Source organism: Chlorocebus sabaeus, chromosome 24 (genome assembly GCF_047675955.1).
Source record: "Chlorocebus sabaeus isolate Y175 chromosome 24, mChlSab1.0.hap1, whole genome shotgun sequence".
Taxonomy (NCBI): Eukaryota; Metazoa; Chordata; class Mammalia; order Primates; family Cercopithecidae; genus Chlorocebus; species Chlorocebus sabaeus.
Window position 1 is genome coordinate 76,486,158 of NC_132927.1, and position 20,586 is coordinate 76,506,743.

The window sequence follows — 20,586 nt, forward strand, 5'->3', positions numbered from 1 at the left end:
CTGCCATTGGTAGCCTGTGGTATCTCACTCACTGATAGCTCGTGAGACCCAGTCCTCGGCTCAGCCACTGTTTCCCGCTCTGGGAGCTTATGAACCATTAGACTTCTGCTGTTTTCTCTAAGACTGTGTCACTCACTCTAGTCTCGCCCAATGGCTGAAGATGCTCAGACAGTTTGCCAGGGCCAGTCATTCACGTACTTAACAAATATGTATTGCATTGACTATAGGTCAAAAACTATGGTAAGTACTGGGAATACAGAGGTGAGCAAAACAGTTATGTCCGTGGAGTTAAAGTCAGGCTGTTCTGTCGGCCATGCTCTTCCTCCTGCCCTTCCTGGTATGTGCAAGCATGTGTCATGGATCCTGGTGAACTCAGGGACTCACATTCAGAGTCCCTCGAGCAGGTGCTCTCCTACACTTGGGCCACGCCTGACCTGCTTCTGTCCTGTGACCCGCCTGAGTCTCAGCACCTCAGTCAGGCTATCAGGCTATGAGGAAGTGGGAGGGGAGGAGTGTCACCTGCATCTGGCTCATTCTCTGTGAATCCCATAATGTGCGCCCAGATTTTTTTTTTTTTTTTTTGAGATGGAGTCTTGCTCTGTCGCCCAGGCTGGAGTGCAGTGGCGCAATATCGGCTCACTGCAAGCTCCGCCTCCTGGGTTCACACCGTTCTCCTGCCTCAGCCTCCCGAACAACTGGGACTACAGGTGCCTGCCACCACACCCGGCTAATTTTTTTTATTTTTAGTAGAGACGGGGTTTCACCATGTTAGCCAGGATGGTCTCGATCTCCTGACCTTATGATCTGCCCTCCTCGGCCCCCCAAAGTGCTGGGATTATAGGCGTGAGCCACCGTGCCTGGCCGTGCCCAGATTTTTCCTCTCTTCTGTGCCCTCCCTACCCCTTTCCACTACACCAGGACAGCTTTCTTGAAGATGGCAGTACCTTTCTTTGGAATCCTTTGTCAAATCCTTATGTCAGCGACAGATGCTATAAAAGCCTTTTGAAAAGGTACAATACAAAGACCAGGTATAAGCTCATCTCCTCCTCGGAGCAGCCTGTGAAGGGCACATGGCAATTCTTCATGTCCCTGCTTGCAGAATAGCAACAAAGGGGAGTGACCTGCCAAACGCCTGCAGTGCGTCCCAGGTAGAGATGCCACCAGACGGGAGCTGGCCTCTTCCAGTGCTCACTCTCCCCAGTGAGAAGGGACTCAGACCTCCTGGCCCCACTCCCTGTCAGTCATATAGACTGCCCTGAGTCTATCAGCTCCTGTCCCCTGTGACTGGCCCCCTCACCCCATCTCACCACCCCTCCCTTTCAGGAGGGCGCATGACTGAGTCTGGCCCAGCCTTCCCTCCCCTCTTATGTGTTTTCTCCCCACCTCATGGCTCCTAAGAGTGAAAGGGCTCCTCTGAGTCACTGCTGTGTTTGGGAGGAGTGGGTGTTTGATGGAAGTTAGACTTGAAGCTGGAAAGTGGGCCTCCAGGACAGCAGGAGGTCACCTCCTTCCTGAGAATCATCATGGTCCAGCGGGCCCTGGAGCAGGCCAGCCTGGACTTGAGCCTTGGCTGGGTCTCAGCCTCTGTCCTCCTGCAGCTCTTTGTGTTCAGAGAAGAGGTCAGCCAGGGAACCTATGGCCTGGCCTGCTACCAGGTGTGAGCCCTGCCACCAAGGGCTGGACCCACATGACACCAGGAATGCCCAGCCACCCTGCTCTTGTTTGATGTTGGACCTAAAATTTCCCTTTCTGATTTTCATTTGTCTGTAGCGTGACGGGTCCTTTTATTTTTCCTTTTTTAATTTTTGAATTTCTTCTCATGCTTGTTTCCTGTCTCATCCTCTTTATTTTGACTCGACAAAATTTATCTGAGATGAGTGAGAAGAGGATGAGAGTTTCCTTAGTTGGAGTCCCAAGTCAATGGGCCAGGCCCCTGCCTCGGCAAGATCAGCTCCTAGACTCTACAAGCTTGGGATACTGGGGCCAGCGTCATAAACCCTGTGGCTTTGGGCAAGTCCCCTCACTCCTGAGCACCACCACCACTCGTCCTGTGTACTTCAGGGGGCCATGGTGCGACCAACTGGGCAGTGAGTGCACGCAGCCCGTAGAGAAGAAGGTGCTCCGCCGAGGGGACCTCACCAGCAAGGCCGCGGGGGCAGAGGGCCACTTAAGCCAGCACACAGGCAGATTCCTGTCGGACTCAGCAGAAAGGTCAACAGTGTACTTTCAACAGTAATGCAAACAAATATTTCCAGCACTTTATGGCTTACCATATACTTTTTACTCCTAGAGTTTGTTTATTCCTCACAGCAGCTTGGTGAGGTACCACTATTAGCATTAGTGCATTAGGACTCCCATTTCGTAGATGAGGGCACAGTAGCCTGCCTAGGGGTGCATGGCTAGGCAGGTGTGAGGCAGACGCAGGCCAGGTCCTCTCGTGCCCACTGCCTGCCCAGGTTAGTACTTCATGGGAACAAGACAATTAAGATGTGATCCGCAGACCATCACTGCTGTACATTTACTGTACAAAGGAGCGCACCTCATGGCCACAGAAGGTGACTCCATGTTCTGCCACTGTGTGCAGAGCCACAGGTCCTCTAGCAGAAAGGCGTCTGAAACTCACAGCCCTGCGACAAAGGCTGGGTTAGCAGCCCCGTGGCTTTAATTTGTCCTTAATGCCTCTGGTCAACAGAGGGTACCAGGTGCTGGCAGGGCATCATTACACTGCTGCCTCTTCTCTGGACAAGCATGAACTTGGGGGACCCCTTCTAAGCCCTGTATCTCTGTGGCTTACCTCCTAGGTTTTTGTTTTCACTCAGGTCAGTTCAGCATGACTCCTTCACCTGAACCTTTCCCCCAGGGTAAGTGAGCTCGAGCCCCCTCTCCCTTTCCCGACTCAGTTCAGTAGAATATACCGAGTGTCTGATGCGAGCCAGGCTGTGAGGCTGGAGTGTGGAGTGAGACGTGCTGTCTGCCTGCGAGAAGCCCAGGGTCTAGTACAGAAGAGAAGGCAGCTCCCAAATTACGAGAATATGGGTGAGAAAGCTGTGAGTTTTCAAGAGAGGCGCATGGGCACCGGTTGGTGAGAAGGAGCATGAGGACCTGCGGAGGGCTTCATGGAAGAGGTGACCACCAAGCTGGGCCTGGAAGCCTTGCTTGGTGGAGACGGCAGAAAAAGGTGACCCACATGGGTTGAGTAGTGCACAAAACAGAGACGGGAAGCATAGTGCGGCCAGGCCCAGTGTGCAGGTGCAGGAGGTCGGCTATGGAGGGCTGTCGGGGAGGCGCAGCCACAAGGTGGGTGGGCTGGGGCCTAGCCTGAAAGCCTTGAATCTTATTCAGTGGAGCCTGGGCCCAACCTAGTGCAGGTCATGTCTGTGTTTTCCAGACGTCATTTAGGCCGCACTGTCAGAATGAGAGGAGGTGAGGGTCCAAGAGAGAGAGACACCAAGGCTGCCAGGTGGCGGCAGAGAAGCGGGGCATTCTGTGGGGCAGCTCACACAGCACCAATGAGACTCCATTACCTAACAAGCTGTGGGAGGCAGAGAGGGAAGAGCTGGGACCCCCACCATCCCCATCACCCTGGCTCCTGTGGGATCCAAGCTCAGCTCGGGCGGCAAGAAATGGCTCTAAGGTACTCATCTGCAGCATGGGACAAGTGCCACATCCTCCGCCTTGGCTTCTGTGTGCATCACCCAGGGAAGTCATGTGTAGTGCCTCACCACTAGACACGAGGGAGTCTGATTACCAGCAGCCAGGAGCCTTCCTTAGCTACTCCTCCCACTGAAGAATCACTTGCCAAGGGGCTGCTGCCTGGAGCTTCCCAAGGGCCACCAGCAGTCTGCAGCAATGACCTTTGTCCCTGTCCCTCCCGCGGACGGCCACGGGGAAGCTGTGCTGGGGGCGGAGGAGGCCAGGAGTAAGGAGGCGATGGGAACCTCAGGTCTGTCACAGTTACCCTGGGTGACATTGGACAGACCCCCTGTGCCTTAGCTCCTACCCCTAAAACAAAGGGACTGTACTTCATGATGTTCAGGGCCATGATGGCTCAAAACAATTGAACATTTTCTTAGTTTAAGAAGAATGGCAAGCTTTATGCAATCAATGCAATCAAGTGTTATCCTTTCCTGCTCTGTCGTGTCTAAAACTCCAGCCAATTTTTAATTAGGTCTTAGATGCAGGGGCCAGAGCCCCCTCGAAGGGCCAGGGCTCCTGTTGGACTTCCCCACCCTCTGGAGAAACAGGTTGGGAGGGTGCTGGGAGGATGCCAGCCCAGCAGGCAAAATTGGGAATCCAAAGCACAAAACCACACAGGCCTCTCTGCGGGCAGCTGGCGGCCATCTGGGGTCCTGACAAGGGTAGAAGACAGTTACAGTGACCTGGGCAAGGCCAGGCCACAGACACAGAAGGATCTTGCAGCAGCTGGTGGAGCCCAAGCGTGGAAAGGCCTCCATCCTAGGGCAGGGCCAACCCTCAGACCAAATGCTAGACAGGTCGCTGGGACAGGGACTCAGCCCCCAGAAGGACAAAATCCAGATCCAGGAGTGAACTCAGCCTTTGAGACCCGGTCTTAGAACAAGGCGGATATCCAGTTGTCCAAGCCAGAGCCCAAGGCCTGTGCCAAACTCACAGCAGAGCAGCTCAGGCACAAGCCAGACATGGAGCAGAAATGCCAGGAATTCCTCCCGCCTCAGCCAGGATGAGTGGCAGTCGGCGGGTGGCGGGGACACATGTCCACAGCACCTTGCACACCATCCGAGGGCAGCTTGCAGCTCTTTTGGCAGCATATGAGTCTGCCACCTTCATCCTTCGTTCTTCAAGCTGGTCTCAATCTGACACCACTGTCTGATTGAGTTTAAGAAAGAAAGTGGCATTTGCACATGGTTTGCATCTGCCACTTGCTGTATATAAGACCTTGGGCAAGCCATTTAGCCTTTCTGAGCCTGGCTTCCCAGCTGTTACAAGTCCTTATGGAAGCCTTCTTATAGGGTTGTGAGAATTAGAGTTAGATTTAACGTTAAATTAAGAAAAGTGCCTGGACATTGCTCTTGTAATATTCACATATTCATTCCTTCTGTTTCTTGAGTACAAGGAGGGAAGAACCACTAAGACCTTGGTCCTCTATGAAGTAGGAGGGAACAGGGGTGTCCCCACATCATCGATGTGGGGACATCCTGGGGCAAAAACAAAGCCACTTCCCCATCTAGTCAGGGAAGTATGAGAGCAGCCTGCCCAGAGTCCCTCCCCCAGTCACTGTGACTCTGCAGTCCCCTAGTGACACCTGAGCTGGCAGAGAAGGAACAGTCAGCTTTTTCTTAGGTGGGGGCGGAAGCTTAGCTGTGGCACAGCACAGGAAGCCCTGCACAGACGCCAGCTCCAGCCTCCTCTGAACAGGAGGTCTGCACGGCAGGAGGTCCCTCCTTCAGGGTCCAGGGGTGTGGCCAGAAAGTTCCGCACCAGTCCAGAACAAGGGGAGCAAGGGCAGGGCCTGGCTGCTTCCCACCTGCAGCTCCAGACACCCTTTTCAGACAGCAGGGGTCACCCCAGGGCTAGAAGCATGGGCCTCAGCTCAGACACACCCAGGACATCCACCAGCTGTCAGTGTCTGTCCTTTGCTCAGAAAGTGGAATCAGCCGGGCATGGTGGCTCACGCCTGTAATCCCAGCACTTTGGGAGGCCGAGGCGGGTGGATCACAAGGTCAGGAGATCGAGACCATCCTAGCTAACACGGTGAAACCCCGTCTCTACTAAAAATAAAAAAAAAATTAGCCAGGCGTGGTGGCGGGCACCTGTAGTCCCGGATTCTTGGGAGGCTGAGGCAGGAGAATGGTGTGAACCCGGGAGGCGGAGCTTGCAATGAGCCGAGATAGTGCCACTGCACTCCAGTCTGGGCGTCAGAGCGAGACTCCGTCTCAAAAAAAAAAAAAAAAAAGTGGAATCAAGTGGATTTGTTAGGTTTGGCAATCCCCAGTTCCCTGGTGATTTTAATTAGAACATCCTGGTGGGATGTAAAGAGGCCAGATTCAGTGTTAAAGGGTTGAGGGGATGGTGGCCAGCAAGAAGGCTGAAGCAGCAAGAAGATAGTTTGAGAGAGAACGTGAGCAGGGTCAGTAACTGAAAGGGGTAATTTTTAACCATGTGAAAGTTTGGGTCTCATTTATTGGTTCAGAATGAAGAGCCATGAGTGAGAGAGAGAGAGAGGGTGATTGAGAGAGTGAGGTGGGGTGAGTGGTGCACAGGTATGAGTGAGGCCAGCATTTAAAAAGATTCTTAAAGATGTCTCTTCTGCAGCCAGGAGGTGGGCACAGATAGAGAGCACTCCAGGTGGGTTTGTTGGGGCCTTTCTTCCTCTAACCACTCTGTTTCTGTGCTTCTCTGCCCACAGGCCCCTCCAGCCAGCGTCAGGTGCAGAATGGCCCCTCTCCTGATGAGATGGACATCCAGAGAAGGTAACCCAGCACCCACAGGGGTCAGGCTGGGTGGCCAGGGGTGCCTTCAGTGGGTGAGGATGCACCAGCAGCCAGGGCCAGGACTCCTAGAGGCATACGCTGCAGGAGGGTGCAGGGTGCAGGCCAGACCAGGAAGAAAGAGGGGGCCAATGCGCAGCCGCTAGTCCTGGACACCAAGACCAGGAATGACTGTGAGAGCCTGGCATTCTACAGAGAGTGCTACTGACCTCCAGCAGGACGGCTCTCAGGGTGACCCAGCAGAGCCCAAGTGCTCTCCATTGTCACCTCACTTCCTCTTCCCCAATGTAGCAGGAGACAGTCCAGGCATGAGGGATTCAGCCTGGGGGGCAGTCGCTTCCATGGGATGGGGCTAGGGACCATAGGAATGAACCCTCTCACCCCATGACACTCTCACCCCATGGAGCTTCTAAAGTGTTAGCATGAGGGGAAGAGGAAGGGCCAAGGCTGTTGTCCTGAAATTACAGTCATGGTGGGTCCCCATGGAGCAGCCTCCCAAGGTCACATTGCCCTGAAATGGCAGAGTCAGGACTTGAACCTAGGTCTGCCCTCTCAGCGATGGGTCCTCTGCCTCTTCTGTGTCAAGGGAGGTAGGGCCCGGCCCAGGCCTTCCTCACTCAGCTTTGTCAGATAGGGAGTCAAGCCGCAACTCTCTGTGGCTGCGCTCACGTCCAGTCCCGGACCAGGAGTCAGGAAAGCCGGCATCTGCCCCCACCTCCCCCCTCACCAAATGGCATGGGGCTTATCCCAAGACCTCCTCTGCTCTGGCCTTTTCCTGAGACTGAGAAATGACCTTGGGCAAGTTCCTCTCCAAGCCTCAGTTTCCTGATTTGAAGATGGTGTTGGCTTTGCTCTGCCTGTCTCATCCACTCACCCTCAGGGCTTTTCTTACTGTTGTCCCCATGAGCCAGCTGAAGCCCAGAGAATGGAAGTGACTTGCCCAGAGTAACCAGGGAGTCAGGCAGAACCCAGACTGGCAGTCAGGTCTCACTCCAGCTGCAGCTCCCTGGCAGGACCCAAGGCCGGCCCTACCCACAAAAGGGTGTGAAGGAGTAAGCCACCAGATGCCAGGTGTAAGCGTACAGGAGTGGATGGCCGCTGAATGGGTCCTTCATTTCTCTCGAAACTGCTTCAACACCCGCAGTGCTGAATTCTGTACCCCAGGGCCCAAACCAAGCTGTGTGGGGTCACTGGCCGGCCGGGAATGGGAGCACCGCCTGGCGGTCAGGGTGTGAACAGCAGGAGACATACCCACAAACACATACACTTGCCCCAAGGCAGGACCAGACACAGACACAGACACACACACACACACACAAGCACACACCTGCCCCAAGGCAGGACCACACACACATACCTGCCCAAGGTGGGACCACACACACACACACACACACACCTGCCCCAAGATGGGATCACACACAAAGACACACACACCTGCCTCAAGGCAGGAACACACACATGGCAGGGGAGACTCTCGCTTGTCCCATGCCACTTTATTGGAGGCGGGCAGGGACAAGACTTAGTGAGGCAGAGACTCGAAGCATCCAAACAGTATCATAGGTTCAGACGTGACTTGAATATTTTTCACACATCGTCATTTTACCATGGTTTTCTAGGTGTGTGGCTCCTACTGCGGAGGTTTCAGCAGTTTGAGACACTAATATAGATGCTGCTGGGAGCTTTTCAGACTTTAATGCTAAAAGGGGCTTTTCCTTTTTTTTTTTTTTTTTTGAGACAGAGTCTTGCTCTGTCACCTAGGCCGGAGTGCAGTGGCGCGATCTTGGCTCATTGCAACCTCTGCCTCCCGGGTTCAAGAGATTCTCCTGCCTCAGCCCCCTGAGTATCTGGGATTACAGGCGCACGCCACCACACCCAGCTCATTTTTGTATTTTTAGTAGAGACGGGGTTTCACCATGTTGGTCAGGCTGGTCTCAAACTCCTGACCTCCTGATCCGCCCGCCTCACCCTCCCAAAGTGCTGTGATTATAGGCGTGAGCCACTGCACCCAGGCATTCCATAATGTTTTAGTTAAGGCATATACCCTACAAGAACCCCATGAAATAGATGTTTCTGGCACTCCCACCAAGCCCAGAGCTGCCTTCAGAGCAATCCTTAACCCTGTGTTTCCATAGCAGGTGTTCAGTTTGCGCCACACCAGCTGAGCTCTTGATGTTGTCTGTGGCCTGCATGATTTCTTAAGGTGCCTCCCACTCCAGAAGTCGGTCCCTGGATTCTGTGGATGTATCTGGGGCTCAGTGTCCTCATTCATCTTGCCTTTAAGAGCACCCTAAGGCCACCCTGCCATAAGGAACTGGGATGTGAGTTCCCGCTGTGGTGCACGTAGCAGTGTGCCACAGCGTACCAAACGGCTCCCTAGACGAAGGCGGGGCTGTGGCCGGTCTGTGGTAAAGAAAATGAGAAGTGTAGCCTTTGTGTCCATTTCTACTGGCAACTAAAACACACCTGAGAACTGTGCCAGGAAGCTTGGCCAGGTCCTAAGAACAGGCGTTCCTGAGACTGGGTCTGTTGAGGCCACAGGCCCCCAAAAGCCAGATGTGCCCATCTAGCCCAGGGAAGAGCTTGGTCACTCTGGGGAGTGGAATCACGTTGGCCTTCCATGAGGAGCTCTGTGTTCAGTGTGCCTGAGACTCAGGAGAGAGCCGGTGCTCCCATTTCGGGAGCTGGACCCAGCCACATCCCCCATCCTGTTAAGTAGAGGCAGCTGTGGCACACGGTGGTGCTTGTGGAGCACTGGCGAAACCTGACTCTGAAGCCGGGGCCTGTGGGCGCAGCGCAGGCACAGTGTGCGCTCTCCAGTGTGGAGAAGTCAGACTGCCCCGCTGTGGTTGCTTTTCAGACAAGTGATGGAGCAGCACCAGCAGCAGCGTCAGGAATCTCTAGAAAGAAGAACCTCGGCCACAGGTGAGAGCCCTCCTCCCCTAGGGCTGACTCCCATGCTGGTGCCGGGCGGTAGCCCCTCCACGTAGATGAGGCCCAGGGACACACGGGGCACTGTGTGAGTAGCTATGGGGAGCCTAGGCCTCAAAGTGCGACCACCACTTCACATGGTGCGGGCAGCAGAGAGCAGAGCAGAGGCTTGGGAGTCTGCTCAGCTGGGTCTGGCCACTGCCCACCAACCTCCTCTGGAGTGGACATTCGGCCAGCACTTCCCATGTCTCAGGCACCATGCTAAGGGCTGGGGACATGACTATGACTGCAGATGCAGTTCCTGCCCTCGGAGCCCACTGTTCAGTCAAGGAGACAGCGAACCCACCCTTGCTGTGTCACATAGCGCACACTGTGGCAAGTGGCGAGCAGGTGCTGAAGGCCCACCCTGGGTCAGGGAAGACTTCCCACAGGAGGTGCTGCCACGCGTCCGTCTCGGACGTTTGGTGGAGCTTAGCACGTTAAAGGAGAAGGACAAGGGTTTTCCAGAAATTGTCGTGTTCACTGATAGGCAAAGGACTAGATAATTTACCAAGTGCTTTCATGTTCTTTGTCTTGTTTCATTTTCTCAAACACCTTATGAAGTGAGCAGGTGACTATTATCCTGTTTACTGATGAGAAACTCGAGCCCTTACTGGTTACAGGAGCACCCTGCTCATGAGATGCTGACTGACCCCATCACCCCCACCTAACTGCTGCAGGTTTCCTGCCCCCCCCCCCCCCCCCGCACCGGCCACTCTGCATTTCTGATGCAGGTCTGACACTGTCATCATGTCGTGCCTTCCCCATCACTCTCGGAACAGCCTGTGCCCGCCCTCTCTCCCTCTAGTGCCTCAAGCACTTTCCATCCTTTTCCTCCTTCCTCACATTTTGCCTCCGCCTCGTCACCTAGCTGAACCCCTGCTCTCCAGTCATGTCCCAGCCCCACAGTTACTTCTGTGAGGAAGTCTTCCGTGAACTTCTGGCCAGGCTGGAGCGCCTCTTTGTATACCAACATGGCGCCACGTGCCTGCCCTTGGTAACACCTGTCAACTTGCCACAGTCCTCCATCTGCATTCACCCGTGCAATTCGTTGACTGTTCCTCACAGGCTGTGAGCACCCTGAGCAGAGAGCTTGTGGCTGGTTTTCCCCGGCACAATACCCAGCACTTAGCACATTGCCTGGCACAAAACAGGCTCAGGCAGCACTGGCGGAGGGGGCTGGATGGATGATGCTGGAGCCCAGCACTCAGCATTGCACCCTGACCCACGCCCCCAGTTGGCCCTGGGACCCACAGTACCTGCCACGGCCTCCAAAGACCAAGTGTCAGTCACAGTTGGATCTTGGTGACTAGCTTCTGCCTAGGGGATGCTAGGTGCTTAGAAGGAGCAGAGAAGAGAAGAGGCACAAACTGTAACCAGCCAGCTTCCTCTCCCCCTGGAAAAACATGATTGGAGCAAGAGGAAATTGCCTGGGCTCAAGGAATGTTAAGCAAATAGAGGACACTGTGGGTCCAGCCAGGCCCCAGAGTACTGAGGACACCAGAATAGGGAATAATTATGCCAGATCCAAGTTCATCCCATGGGGGCTTCCTGGATGAAGCAGGCCTGGAGCTGTTCCTCATCCCTCTGAGGAACAGCCTGCCCTCTGTCCTTCCTCTGGGGAACCTGAGCTGAGAGCAGCAGGCTTAGCCCCCAGCTGGGTGCTGGAGCTGGCTGAGCCTCACTGTTGCGTTTCAGGGCCCATCCTCCCACCAGGGCATCCCTCATCTGCAGCCAGCGCCCCCATCTCATGTAGTGGGCCTCCACCGCCACCCCCACCCCCAGTCCCACCTCCACCCACAGGGGCTACCCCACCTCCCCCACCCCCACTGCCAGCTGGAGGAGCCCAGGGGTCCAGCCACGACGAGAGCTCCATGTCAGGACTGGCCGCTGCCATAGCTGGGGCCAAGCTGAGAAGAGTCCAACGGGTAAGACCTCCTGTGCGCGGGGCGGGAATGGGACCGAGGGATGCTTATGCTGTCTGCAGAGCGATTGTATTCCTTCCCCCGTCTGCGAGACGCTGAGCAAACTGCCTCCCTGCCCAAAGCTAGCTGGCCCTTGGCCTCTTTTTCTCAAATAAGAAATCGCATGGGACAGCAATTTGAAATTATGAGGTGCTTTAGTTAGCCATTGAGCCTCACATTGACCTTCATACGTGGGGCCAGAAATATGTCCCGCTTTAGAGGTGAGGAAGTGGAAGCACAAAAGCTGAATAATTTGCTCAAGTCACACCGTTTATAAATAGCAGATTTTGGACTCAAGCCTGGGTCTCCTGAGTCTAAGTCCATTGCCCTTTCCATTGTACACAGTTGTATCCTGGCAACTAGGTCCACCTGGCTATTTCTTCCCTACCCCTTGCTCCTATGTTCTGGAACTGTGCTTATAAGAATAGCTCTGATACAGGCCTTTGGCTTACACTGCGTTTCCTTCCCACAGAACAGTCTCTTCTCCCCTCCCTCCCTCCCGCCATGTGTCATGGCTGGTCTTGGCAAAGACACTGACCATGAGCCCGCAGGCCTGGGGCATGTCTGCGACCTGTGTGACCTGGGCTGGTCCTTGTCCCTCTGTTGATTCTGGTTTTCTCCCCTGTGGGGTTGGGGAATAATGGACTAGATGGCCCCTGAGGCCCCTTGCAGTGCTGCTGCCATAGGATTCACACGCACACAGTCGCCTGCATCCCCTCACGTAGTTGCTGCTCCCTGTTCTGCCATCAGCAGCAGAATCTAAAACGTGGCCTCCTTTTTCCTCAGCCAGAAGATGCATCTGGAGGCTCCAGTCCCAGTGGGACCTCAAAGTCCGATGCCAACCGGGCAAGCAGTGGGGGTGGCGGAGGAGGCCTCATGGAGGAAATGAACAAACTGCTGGCCAAGAGGTAGGTCTCTACACCTCCCGAGACTTGTTGTGCCTAGTGGGAAGCTCCTGGCCCCCAGTGCTGCACAGAGAATCCTTGCTTGACCCCAGAATCTTTGTTCCCTGGGTTTAGCCAAGCAGGGGAAACTGTTACTTAAGTTTACCCTTCCCAAGGGGTTAGTGTGAAGCAGCAAGCCCACAGGAGTCCTCTAAACTCCAAATCCTTCATTTTAGCTCAGCAAGTATTTCCTGAAGCATCTATCGTGTACTAGCCCTGTCCTGAGCAGAGATAAATTTGGAGACAATTTCAAAGATAAACGCAGGAAAAAGAACAGTCCTTGCTCTTAAGATCCTAACAGAAATAAGATGTGGCTGCAGTGGTCGAGTTTGCAGAGGACACTGTGGTGAATGTGTGGTGAAGGCACCGCATCCTCCAGGATTCATTATGGAGGACTCAGGAGGAGTTATGAAGGGTAGGAGCCCAGAGGGCATTGCCCTGAGTGACGGAGAGAGAGCAGTTCCATCCACATCCCGGCCGGACTCTAGGGCCTGAGACCTGGCCATGTGTGTCTGCTCGCTGCAGCAGGTGTGGCTGCAGCCTGCCATTGTGGCTCTCTGCTATTCCCCAGATGAAACCCGAGCAGGTGGGGAGATCATCCAGGTCTTTCTCAAAAGGGATGCAAAGCTTGGATTTTATTTTAAAATTTGACTTGACATCAGGAATGTGCTCACCTTGGACTACCAATATCGTGGCTCACCTAGGCACCAGACGGCACAGGAGCAGGCCTCTCCTGCCAGAATAGAGGAAGCTGCAGCAGGGACCCTGTTCCCTTGGTAACCCAACCTCCACCCCCTGCCACTTTGTCGCCTTCTCCTGGCCCTCCCAGCTGCCTTCCAATTGGCTGACCCAAGTGAGAACTCTGTGTGTGCCCAGGGTCTTCACACTGCAGTCCTAGTTCCTCTCATTACCTTCCCGTGGCTCCATGAGGATGACGCCAGATGCCAGAGGCCCACAGGTGCAGGCAGCTGGTGTGGCACTTCATGGCGGGGACACAGCCTGGGTTTCCTGCCAAGGGCCTCTTTGCGTGCATCACAGATGGCAGGGAGGGGAGGCTCCGCATGTGTCAGGGAACAGCAAGGTGGATCCACAGCATGGGCCTCGGCGTGTGTAAATCGTCAAGACAGGAGGCAGGCTTCTGAGCAGTTTCCTGTGAGTGAGTCCAGGTGTGCGGGGCTGACAGCGGTCACACAGAGGCGAAGGGCTCCGCGGGGGAGAGGCCGGGAGGGCTTGCGGAAGGATGAGGACGTCCTGTGCTGTAAGAGGGACAGTGGGCAGAGTTAAGGTAAAGCTGGGAAGGCCGACGCCCCCTGTGCCTGGAGAGCTAGGTGTGGAGGAAATGGACCAAAGGTCCGGCTGGAAGAGGGAGCCTCCTGGTGCAGGGCATCACCTCAGAGCACTCAGAGGGGAGGGTGGGCCACAGAGAAATAGAAATCGTTTTGGAAAAGAAAATATGAATACTCTCCCTGAGTCCTAGACCACGCTGAGGGGAAGCACCTTTCTGTCTGAGAACAGGAAAAGGCCAGTATTGCCAGGAGCCAGTGAGATGCCAGATGCTGGTGGGAGAGCCAAGGCCCTCCTGAGAACACACATGCTTTGCATAGCTCAGCAGGGCTCAATCAGGTTGCTCTTTGAAATCCACCTTAGTGATGGCTCCTGGGTGGAGCTGACCATGACAATGCCCTTGCCAGGTTTCTTTTCATGTCAGTTGTCTCCTGCCTCTGAGGGCATGCAGTTGAGTCTCTCTGCCAAGTAGTGGAGGACAGGAGGGAAATAAACGTGGACGGAAAGCCCCTGTTTAGCAGCACTTTCACAGACACTCCTCCCACCGACACCCCCTGCGAGTGGGTGGCTTGGTCAGCGTTCTGTTTCTAGGAGATGGGACGCTGGCTGCTGGGGGGCAGCTGGTGAGGTGAAAATGATCGTGGCTAGGCCAGTTAGGAGACTCTGACAGTCCAGGAAGAGATGATGGGGGCATGCAGGAAGGTGTCAAAAGTAAAGACAAAAAAGACAGGTGGGTACCCAGATTTAGAGGTAGAACTGACCAGGCTGACTGTTATAAAAAGCTGGTGTCAGGGGTGGTTCCCTGGTTTCTGAGCTGAGGGACGAGGTGGGCAGACCTGTCCTGAGATGAGAGCTAAAGAAGGGGGAGCCAGTTGGGCCCATCACAGACAGGCCACAGACAGAGGCCACGGCCCCTCACCACACCTCAGACCAGTTCCATGCTTGACGGGCAGCTCATCTCAAGTTCAAGAGCCACAGAAGCCTATCTCTGGGGAACACTGAGGGTCTGCCTGTGTAGACCTGGGAGGTCAGCAGATACCACTGAGGCCAAAAAATATGGGTGAGGTTTTAGAGTACATGAAACGGGGATTCATACTGGGGAGGTGCGCGAACCGACTCGAGGGCGTCATGTGGACCTATGCCAGGGCTCCTCTTCTGAGCATTTCCAGGCTCTGAGTGGCTTTCTAGATTGGGGAGGGCATGGCTGGGTTAACTGAGTTCCGAGACACGAGGGCCTTAGGGTGAAAGTGTCGGATGTCTTGACCTGTGTGACAGACTGCAGCCCAGAGAAGTGCCTCTCCGTCCCATGTGGCCAGGTCTTCGGTGTCCTGGGAACAGAGCACGCCCGCCTCCCCTCCACCCCTCGGACACTACAGCTGCTGCCAGTAGAGCTAAACAGACACAGGCATCTCGCCCTCTCTGTCTAAACCAGTTTCGTGTCCCAGGCCATGAGCACACAGAGGGCCTGGACATTTGCCTGGGCCTGGCTCCTCACCAGATGGGGCCTGGACAAGCTGCCTCCTTCACACCGTCATTTTCCCCCACAGGTTTATCTGAGTGCTGGGGTGGGTCTGGCAGGGAGGAAGCAGAAGAGTTCTGGGACAGTGTGAGAACGTGAGGAGCTGATCTGTATCTTCCCCTTCTCTGTGCCTAGGAGAAAAGCAGCCTCCCAGTCAGACAAGCCAGCTGAGAAGAAGGAAGATGAAAGCCAAATGGTGAGCAAGCAGACTGCCCCACCCTCAGGCTTCCCACTGAGATCAGTGCATCGCCAGGGAGGCTCTCTGATCTCAGGCGAGGCCTTTGGGACCTGCGTGGGATGGGCGCTTCTTCAGGTGATTCACAGGAGGGGCAGAGGGTCTCTGCAGCGCTTGGCCCTGCACCACCCTGGCCCCAGCGACAGGCCTGCCCTCACTGAGCACCACTGACCAGACACTGCTCCACCCTTGGAGCTGCAGCCCAACAGGGGAGAAACCTGGGGCCCTGGCACTGCACCGCAGGGCTACTTTGCCTGCCCAGGAGCCCCAGGGAGCACGGACCAGCCAGGGTCTCGTCGGGACTGGGACTCCAAGAGTACACTGCAGTGGGGCACGTCTGCCAGAAGCCCAGAGAGGTTTTTATTTTCAAATTATTTCTGTTTCTAAAGACCCCTCTTCCAGCAGGAGCTTCAGGTGAGCTGTGGCAAAGGAGCCCTGGACCCCTAGCTCTTGTCCTTAGCAGGCAGCCCAGAGCCAGCCTGGCTGCCAGAACTCCCAACATCTGCTTCCACTTAGGGCAGCTAATTCTCTTTTCCTCTGTGTGAAGCTTTTCCTATAAAAAGACTGCCACTGACAGGGCTAAGTTTAGCCTTAACTACAAATGCCTTAAAGGTTCCACCTCAGTGCAGAATGAGAGAGGAAATACAACTGCCAGGGACCAGAGTAGGCTTCCTGCCCTGTCCTCCCAGTAGTCAGGGTCATGCTGGTGTTACCCTGAGGCTATAGCCCTCCCAGCTGATCCACACCTCTCAGCCCCGTCCTGGGCACATAAGGGTCTCTTTGCCCCACCAGCCAGCTCCCATGTAGCCTGCACTTCTCTGCATAAACCTTACTCCTTAAAAAACAGCCTCCCGGCCGGCGCAACACTTCACACCTATAATCCCAGCACTTTGGGAGTCTGAGGCAGATGGATCACCTGAGATCAGGAGTTTGAGACCAGCCTGGCCAACATAGTGAAACGCCATCTCTACTAAAAATACAAAATTAGCTGGGTGTGGTGGCGCATGCCTGTAATCCCAGCTACTCGGGAGACTGAGGCAGCAGAATTGCTTGAACCTGGGAGGCAGAGGTTGCAGTGAGCGGAGATCGCACCATTGCACTCCAGCCTGGGCAACAAGAGTAAGACTCCGTCTCAAAAACAAAACAAAACAACAACAACAAAAAACAGCCTCCCGACCCCCAGGCCTCACAAGCTCTTCACTACTTGATCCCAGCCCTGGTCCTCTCCCCGGGCCCTCAGCACAGGCACGATTGCTTGTGCAGACTCACTGTCTCCTGCCAGATCTTAGGCCCTTGGAGGACCAGGCCTGGGCTTCTCTCACGTCCACCATTCCCGTACCTTGCACATGCTATGGAGTTTAGCCAACTGATTTGCCATTAATTTCTGAAATTGCAGGCCACAGGATAATCACAGACATCAAAATACTGTGGCCTGGTTCCAGCCACAGGCCTGGGGCTCTGAAGACATTGTTGGCCTTTCTTAATCAGGTGCCAGTATGTTGCAGTCCCAGCCCCTGAAAACTGAAACTCACTCCTCGAGCTCTAAGAATGGATTTCAAAGCCCAGGGGCTTCTAGAAGAGGAACATTCTTGAAACCTTCAACCCCAAGGATGGCACTCTCTTCCTCAGACCCCTGTCTTTTCTATCTTGTTGATAGGCCCCTGGCTACAGCTGGTTCTTGTTTGCCATGGTCCCTTCTCACACCCGGGACTAGCCTCTAAAGAGAGCAGGGCCTTCAGAAGATCCACACACCAAACAAGTACAGTGGGAGGGAGAGAGGCTGATGGCCGGCGCTCATTTTCTTGTTTATGCTTCCTGGTATTTCACCAATTCTCTGCAGTGAACATGCACTACGTTTATCATTAACAGAGAAGAAAGAAGGCTTCTCTGAAAGACGAAAAGAGCCCCAAACGTGGAGTCTGGTGACTTGGGCGGGCACTTTGCCATGGCAGAGCTGGCCATGGGCCAATGGAGTTACTGCTCCGAGGACCAGTTCTACCACCTGAAAACCTGCACCCAGGCACGCCAGGCACGGCTGCCTCACAGACTGCGACTGCCAGAGGAGGGATGCGAGCCTCTGTGCCCAGGGCCGGGGAGTGCTGCGGCCACCTCTTTCCCAGCCTGGAGTCGAAGCATAACTTCCCTTTTAGGGCCGGGCGCGGTGGCTCAAGCCTGTAATCCCAGCACTTTGGGAGGCCGAGACGGGCGGATCACGAGGTCAGGAGATCAAGACCATCCTGGCTAACCCGGTGAAACCCCGTCTCTACTAAGAAATACAAAAATCTAGCCGGGCGAGGTGGCGGGCGCCTGTAGTCCCAGCTACTCGGGAGGCTGAGGCAGGAGAATGGCGTGAACCCGGGAGGCGGAGCTTGCAGTGAGCTGAGATCCGGCCACTGCACTCCAGCCTGGGCGACAGAGCAAAACTCCGCCTCAAAAAAAAAAAAAAAAAAAAAAAAAAAAAAAAACTTCCCTTTTAGGCAGGGAGGGTTTAAAAAAAAACATACGAGAAAAGATGATTTTTTAGTGACTCTGATGTCACCCTATATAGCTTTCATCGTGGCCCCCACACGTGTGTGTTGATTGACATAATCTGTTATTCAGCTGTCTTTAAAATGAGGAGGCCTAAGGACCTCATCCCAACACCTGCCGCCTGGCACCTGCTTTTGCCTCTCGACCAGAGCCCCCCAGGACTTATTCATTCACCACACAGATACGCAGGGTGTTCCTGATAGGTGCCAGGCCTCTCCTCGTGTGGGGACGGAGTGAGCAGAGGAGACAAAGCAAAGACCTCTGCCACGGTGACAGAGGTTCTTTGCTTCGGAGCGGAATGACACGTCAGGTTGGGAGGCCGCCTGTCAGCAGCTTGAATGCTGTGCATCCTGCTCCATCAAGTGGAAGGGTTACTCTTAATACTTAATCAGTGGCGCGTACTTGATACTGAAAAATCGTCCTGACGCACGTGCCGTGCGTGATGAGTGTTAGGTGTTCCACTGCTGGGTGAACACGTCCACTATTCGAGCATTGCCACAGACCTATTACACGGGCAGGTGTGTGTGCTGCACGGGGAGCAGGCCACTCCACGGGGTGCTCATGAGAAGTCAGCGAGATGACACACGGGAGGCATCCAGCCCACGGCGGGCTCAGGGCTTGGGGGTGTTGAGGGGCAGAAGGAAGTTCTGCATCACCCTGCAGAGAACCTGTAGCTCCCTGCAGCCTTCCCTTCCCCAGGTTTGTCCACTGGCTCAATTCACTACCCACTGAGATTTTGAGTTTTCACTGTTAAATATTTAATGTTTTGCTAATTATAAAAGTCATGTGTGTTCATTGGGGACATTTGGAAAACTGAGGTTTTATGAAGTGTCCAGTGATGTCCTGTCCTAGCCCCAGGTGGCCTTCCTAAACAGACTTCCTTCTTCTCCATTTTAGGAAGATCCTAGTACCTCCCCCTCTCCGGGGACCCGAGCAGCCAGCCAGCCACCTAACTCCTCAGGTGAGAGGGCGCCCCCCGCTGACCCCACTGAGGCATGAGGTCTCAGAGTGGGAGGGGGGAACCCTTCTGAGAGGACCCTCCGATCCAACCTCTTTAGTATGCCTGAGCAGCAGGCCAGGCCGCTGGGAGGCCCACTTCTTAAGGGTCCTCCAGAGCCTCCCCCAGGAGCCCGTGCGGGAGCACAGAAAGTCCTAGAGCAGACCCACTGTGAGGGCCCCAGGGTGACCTGCACGTCACCTTCCCACCAGGACCCTGAGTCCCGCATGAGGGAAGGCACTTGCCTGACAGCATCTACCCAGGGTGGGAGTTTGTGTCCAGGGCTCCTGAGGCTGGCCGGGGCCAGTGCTCTTAAGCAGTGTCAGTGTCAGGACTCATGTCTCCCGGTGAAACACCAGCTGATGACTGACATTACAGAGATGGTAGTAGATCCTGCTCCACCCGAAACGCAGCCGTTCCCTGGCTCAGGTTTCTCTCTGTCTAAGCTGTGGCAGATGGGAGGTAGTTAGGAGAGTATGATGAGGCTTCGAAGTGGGAGGAAGACCCCAGGGTTGTTCATTCGACAACCATTTTTGCAGCACCTGCTCTGTGCCAGGCCTGTGCTCGTGAGCATAGCGAGGAGAGGCAGGGCGTCAGGCTGCCCTAGCTGGGCAGAGGAGGCTCTTGCCAGCTGTTCGTATGTGTCTCTCGGGCATGCTCGGGTTGGGTGTCGCCTCCCTGTGAGACTGTACCCCATGTCCTCTCCTCCTAAGACTTTGCCTGGCATGTTGGTCTGCCTCTTCTGGTTGATGAACATGATCAATGCCCTGCCCCGTTTGCTTCTTCCAACAGTCCAGTGAGTGGGCCCCCTGGTTCCCATCTGTGTGGAAAGTGGTTTGCTCAAGGCCACACACCTGGGACATGTCTGTAGCCCCAGGTCTAGTGCCTGCAGGCCCAGCACTTGTCCCAGAAGGTGGCTTTATGGAAAACTGCCTCAATCCCACAGTTGGTCTGCAGGGTGCCAAGGCTCAGCTCAGGGCCAGGCAGCTGCCCCACTACCCCTAGAGATTTTGTCTTCTGCCTCTGCTCATCCTGCAAAGTCAACAAATCTTTTTAATGCAACAAATGCAACAAATCTTTTGGAGTAGAACAAAATATAAACCAATACCACTTACCTTAAAAAAGAAAAGACAAGCCAGCCAGCATGGGACAGAGCCAGGTGCAGCATTGGGGGCAGACTAAGGAGCCCCTCAGTAGCAGGTGCCAGGCTAAGGGGCCTGGCCGCCGCACCACATGTGGGAGCAAGGCTGTACTGGGATGTCCGGGGAGGTCCTGCTTGCTCACCCTGTGGCTCCAGTCACTGGGTCCCTTACCAGCAGGCTCACGTTCCAGAGAGACCTGGCACAGTGAAGGGCTCAGAACCAGGTGACAGGTCAGGGTCAATCTGACCTAGGCCATGGGGGACTGAGAATAAGGAGCCAGGTTTTGGCTTGACTCAAATCAGACCTTCGTGCCACGGGGCTCTGCACCCTCGGCATGGGTGAGGGCTTCCTGTTGGGATGTTTAGGGGATTGGGGTGGCTACTGAGTCCTCTCAGCTGTGAGGTTCTTCATCCACGAAATGAATTAACAGAGGCTGGCCGGAAGCCCTGGGAGCGGAGCAACTCGGTGGAGAAACCTGTGCCCTCGATTCTGTCCAGGTGAGCTGCCCCGGGAAGGCCTGAGTGGTGAGGCTGGTGGG

General features: G+C 55.0%; 1 protein-coding gene across 9 annotated transcripts in view; it reads left to right on the forward strand.

Annotated features, from left to right (window-relative positions):
* EVL (Enah/Vasp-like) overlaps positions 1-20,586 on the forward strand; it is a 174,822-nt gene that overhangs the window by 147,725 nt on the left and 6,511 nt on the right. For 4 of the 9 annotated variants that reach the window (XM_037984488.2, XM_073011321.1, XM_037984486.2 and 1 more), the window contains exons 4-11: positions 2,802-2,861; positions 6,386-6,449; positions 9,325-9,389; positions 11,133-11,362; positions 12,185-12,306; positions 15,281-15,341; positions 18,807-18,870; positions 20,479-20,545. In XM_037984488.2, the coding sequence (XP_037840416.2) occupies positions 2,802-2,861; positions 6,386-6,449; positions 9,325-9,389; positions 11,133-11,362; positions 12,185-12,306; positions 15,281-15,341; positions 18,807-18,870; positions 20,479-20,545 (733 nt within the window). The remainder of the gene's footprint in view (positions 1-2,801; positions 2,862-6,385; positions 6,450-9,324; positions 9,390-11,132; positions 11,363-12,184; positions 12,307-15,280; positions 15,342-18,806; positions 18,871-20,478; positions 20,546-20,586) is intronic. The other 5 variants (XM_007987831.3, XM_073011322.1, XM_007987832.3 and 2 more) reach the window with 2 other exon arrangements.